Genomic DNA, 5,326 nt, shown 5'->3' with positions numbered 1-5,326 from the left:
AACACCATCTTAATGCTCTTTAATCAGAGCATTAACAACCTAATTGTAAGTTGGAAAATCATCATCGATAAGAATAGAGACTATTTCATTTAATAAATGTTATATATATATATAAGTTGTTCGGGTTTTATCATCTAAAACAAGCGACATTAATTTCTTGACGACCTAATAGATCCGGCTTTAGACTCCATTCGTGTTGTTTGTACAGCGTTATTTGTTGGAGATGGTGTAATGGTGTGAGGAGGGTTTTTCTGGAAAAGATTCTCCGACTGTTTTAGAAGAGCGAATACCTTCTACATTTGAGCGTTTTCCAAGCTATAAGACTGTTTTTGCACCTTAGGAGACAGGAGTTCCTGCGAAATGATAATACAACAATCCACTGCACTCATGTTGCCCGAAACTGGTTCTAAGCAAATGCCCGTCAACGAAGGTGTGTTATAAAAGTAACAGTTAGTTAAGAACGATTAATATATTTCAACATTTTCTATCTGATTCTCTCATCAAATCAACAGGGATCAATCTCTATTCCTATCTTATACCTATCGTAGACTTACAAAATAAACTACATATACTTGAAGTCTTTGTATGCAGTTTAATATGGAACTACCTATAATTCTATGGTTAACGAGTTTTCTTAAAACGATGTCTTTAGAAACTGAAATTATAATATATACATATTTCGTTTTTCAAAATATGCTTAAAATTGTGGCACCTTTATATAAAGAAATGCAAAAATTACTTATATAATAGAATCGTATACAGAATATCTCACGTATATTAAACACTAATCGACAGATTTATCAGGATCTCCAACTGGCATCCCATTAAACCCAAGTTTACCACGATAATAAAGTGTACTTTGCATGGGAGAGATAAAGACGTTCAAAGGGTCTTGTTCGAATATATCCAACTTGCTTGAGAGTACGGTTTTCATTTGATTCAGAGATATCACAAAAGAATTATTATGCCGAGTTGAGCATATAAATGGATCCCAAAGATACTGAAAGTGATTGAAATCTGTTGAGTGCATTGGACAAGAAAGATAACTGAAGTTACTATCATTATCATTAACTTCTGATCAAAGCAAGTTAAGTCCATAGCTCATAACTGAACATTAACCGACTAAAATTAATATGGTTAATTTAATACTGTGTTCGTATACACTTGAAATAATTATTATACATTGATTCACCAGTTGGGTACACTCTGTATCTTAAAGTACGGAACGTATGCATACTCGATCTTTGGTCCTTCCGACTCACTAACATGGCTTAGTAGTTATGCTGCTTGTCTCGCAACCTGCAGGTTCAAATCCCAATTACCGAACATCCCGAGTAGGGCATAATAACGTGACTGTCAATCTCATTATTCAATGGTAAAAGAGTAGCTGAAGAGTTGGCGGTTTTTGAATTTCGCGCAAAGCTACACGAGGGCTATCTGTGCTAGCCATCCCTAATTTAGCAGTGTAAGAGTAGAGGGAAGACAGCTAGTCATCACCACCCACCGCCAACTCTTGGGCTACTATTTTACCAACGAATAGTGGGACTGACCGTCACCTTATAACGCCACCAAGGCTGAAAGGACGAGTATATTTGGTAGGTCGAGGATTCAAACACGTGACCCGCAGATTGCGAGTCGAGCGCCCTAACCACCTGGCCATAAGTTAAGCATAAAGCTACACAATGGGATATCTGTGCTCTGCCCATCACAGGTATCGAAACCCGGATTATAGCGTTGTAAGTCCGTAGACATACCGCTGAGCCACTGTGAGGCGAAACGAAGAAGCGCTGATGTATAATCGAAATTAAGAAATAAAAGCGAATATAAGTTTACTATTTAAAATATCTTACGAGCTCAGCATCCATAGATAAAATTCTGAAATTGTAAAATCAAACTCAAACAAAAAGTACTAATTACTATCATTCGACAAATACCGAGAAACAAGAACAGTAATACACGTGGACCTAATTTGGGTTTTTATAGTTTCACTAAACTTGTGCTTTATCTGAGAAGTTAATGGGTAAAATTTATAAAGAATAAGACTATGAAGACACTAGATCTTGAGAAATAAGCAGTTTCCTTTTTTCTTTTTTTTCTGAAGGTATTAAAATGTTGACACAATTAAAAGATGTAATCAAATTTTAGGTTAGATATGATTTGTATCATCATCATTATTAACGAAAGACAAGGGTTTGAACTATGATCCAACTCAAAGTTAGTGTATCACGCTCATAACTAGAAAGTTGAAAACTCACCTGGTAGACACTTGTCTATCCTCATTGGTAAAAAGTTAGGCAGACAGCGACACTCGCCACTGTCGCAGTGACTGTTTGGAACTTTCATATTACATTGGTCATTCATTGTGCATTCAAACCCCAGAAGAGAAGCTGGAAAAATAGAATAAAGATGCTTCTATATACACTAAAACAAGTATTAACGAAATGTCTAATATAATGAATGCATTTGACAGTATTACTATCAATTTCTATAAGTGCATTATGACGCAATAATATTATCTACATACTGTGCGAACCAACAGCATTCTTACCTGTTAGTGGAACAACAACGGAAAAACGAAGTAGAATTATTGTATATTTTAAAGTAAAATCATGAAACAGTTTTTTTGTTCATTAATGTGTATTTTCTCTCCTTAAATACATTATTTAAACTTGAAACGGAAAATAGATAGAAAAGGCTACCATTTGCCTATATTAATTTGATCAAATACGGTTAAACAAATTTTATGAAATACCTCTACGCATAGAGAGATTCGTGCAAGATTTCCAACTGCATTTTAACTATATTACATCCATTATACTGCACAAAGATATACAGAGTGTCCGGAAATTAAACTAATAAATTCATGAACACAAATAACAACTTTCGTTTATATAATTCCCCTGTATATTACGTAACTTGTGCTCTCTTAATTTTTAATGATTAAAGAACGGGCGTGTTTGATCCCCAGTGTTCACGCAGTAATGTAAAAGTTCTACATATAATACAAACAGATTTGAAATGCTTAACTGTGAAAGTTCGGCGAAGCCTAATGAGTAGTGTACCAATCTGCGAATCAGTTTTGTTTGTTTGGATGTTTATGCAAAACTACTCGATGGGTATCTGCAATAGCTGTCTCTAATTCAACAGTGTAAGACTAGAGGGAAGGCAGCTAGTCAACCCCACCCCTAAGCAAATAAAAACTATAAATGAGAACAAAAAAATTATAAAAAATTTAAATGAATAATTAGCTCACTTACAGCTCCATACTACAAAATGACGACGAACGAGAGAATACCAGTAATAACAATTGTTTGGAGCATATAAATAAATGTCTGTATAAGATAACAGCAGTGCACAATTAAATGTCGGTTCTTGGACAAAAGTTAAAAAAAGTTTAAGCGTAATATTTTTAAACAGTTGCAATGGCATTAGATGAAGGATCTATGACGAAATAAAAAATCTCTTATAACCACTAACGTTATGTTTCATTCCGAAAATGCTAACAGGAAAACTTAACTAGCAAGTAGTCGAGATAAAGAACAAACTCTTTAGAACAACAACAACAAAGATTCATAGTACCACTTGAATGAAAAATTCCCTACTCACCCCAGGGGTCCTAGCTTGCGGTCCGTAAGGGTATCTAGTCCAGTCCAGTGAACTTTCTCTTGTTGTATCCAACAAAACAACTGAAAAAAAAGACACAAAAGTAAATAAAAAAATTGTTACAAAAGATTACAGAATCGGGAGATACTAATCATATATCATCTCCAACTTCATATTCCTTAAAAGAGTTATAGGGGAGAGACTAATCACAACCTAATTATAAGAAACGGTAAATCGCTCATCACCCTAATAAGTCTTTTGAACTATATATATATAGTTGGAGATAACATATGGTTGGTTTTTCTTGATCTTATGTCTTTTGAATAACGTATTTATTACGATGGAGAGATTACATATGATTATTGCCTCCTGGTCTTCCAAGTTTCCTGAACAATGTACTTATCAACTCGAATATAGTATTAGTCTCTCCCAACTACTTAAGTCTCTTAAACAATCTATTTATCACATTCGAATTGATAACGTCAACAATGGCTTCTGTGACAAAATGTTAATGAATCATTATTAGATCGTCTATTATCGACTCCACTAAGAGACAAAAATTAGCATCTTATCATTGTTTATATGAACTTCTGAGTGAAACTAAAGAAGAGATTATAATTAAATATCATGTATGCTTGCTGTATCTAATACCAAGGCTTTTCAGGCCGTCTGGGATACGACAGACATAGTAATGGTGGAGACGCAATTTATATTAGCGACTTGCTTGAATAACAACTGTTACGGCGTGAACTGGGTTAAGCTGAAAAAGTTTATCGATTTTACGCATGTCACTACGTATCAGAATTAGGGTAGGGATTTTTAACAATATATTATGCATGTAATTTAATAATCAAATTTTGATAGTATTATTTATTTATTTTACTTGAATTTACCTGTTCATCATTCAGAAAAACTGGTGAACAAGCGAGGTAAACCTCTTGATCCAGGAACGGATCAAATGACCACAGCTTCAACAGGAGAAGACTAAAACAGTAATTATAAGTTTGTTTGTTATGAATTTCGCGTCAACATACACGAGGTCTATCTGCGCTAGCCGTCCCCAATTTAGCAGTGAAAGACTAGAGGGCAGGCAGGTAGTCATCACCACCCACTGCCAACTCTTTGGCTACTCTTTTACCAACGAATAGTGGGATTGGCTGTTACATTATAACACCTTCACGGCTGAAAGGGCGAGCACGTTTGGTGGGACGGGGATTCGAACCCGCGACCCTCAGATTGCGAGTGGAGCGCCCTAAGTCGAACGTAGTCGACAATATACGATACAATAATTGATAATTAATTAATATTTTATCACAGAAGCAACTGTTAAAGCCGAACGTAGTCGGCAATAGATGATCTAATAATGATTCATTTACATTTTATAACAGGAGCCATTGTTGAAGTCGAACGTAGTCGACAATATACGATACAATAATTGATAATTAATTAATATTTTATCACAGAAGCAACTGTTAAAGCCGAACGTAGTCGACAATAGATGATCTAATAATGATTCATTTACATTTTATTACAGGAGCCATTGTTGAAGTCGAACGTAGTCGACAATATACGATACAATAATTGATAATTAATTAATATTTTATCACAGAAGCAACTGTTAAAGCCGAACGTAGTCGGCAATAGATGATCTAATAATGATTCATTTACATTTTATTACAGGAGCCATTGTTGAAGTCGAACGTAGTCGACAATATACGATACA

General features: G+C 34.8%; 1 protein-coding gene across 1 annotated transcript in view; it reads right to left on the bottom strand.

The window, feature by feature from the left end:
• LOC106458561 (sortilin-related receptor-like) overlaps positions 1 to 5,326 on the bottom strand; it is a 37,580-nt gene that overhangs the window by 17,404 nt on the left and 14,850 nt on the right. Inside the window, exon 4 of the mRNA XM_022384802.1 lies at positions 2,256 to 2,387. Within this exon, the coding sequence (XP_022240510.1) occupies positions 2,256 to 2,387 (132 nt within the window). The remainder of the gene's footprint in view (positions 1 to 2,255; positions 2,388 to 5,326) is intronic.

The sequence above is a fragment of the Limulus polyphemus genome, unplaced genomic scaffold (assembly GCF_000517525.1).
Source record: "Limulus polyphemus unplaced genomic scaffold, Limulus_polyphemus-2.1.2 Scaffold485, whole genome shotgun sequence".
NCBI lineage: Eukaryota > Metazoa > Arthropoda > Merostomata > Xiphosura > Limulidae > Limulus > Limulus polyphemus.
Note: the sequence above shows the minus strand (reverse complement) of the source record. Positions and strands in the feature narration are given on the sequence as shown.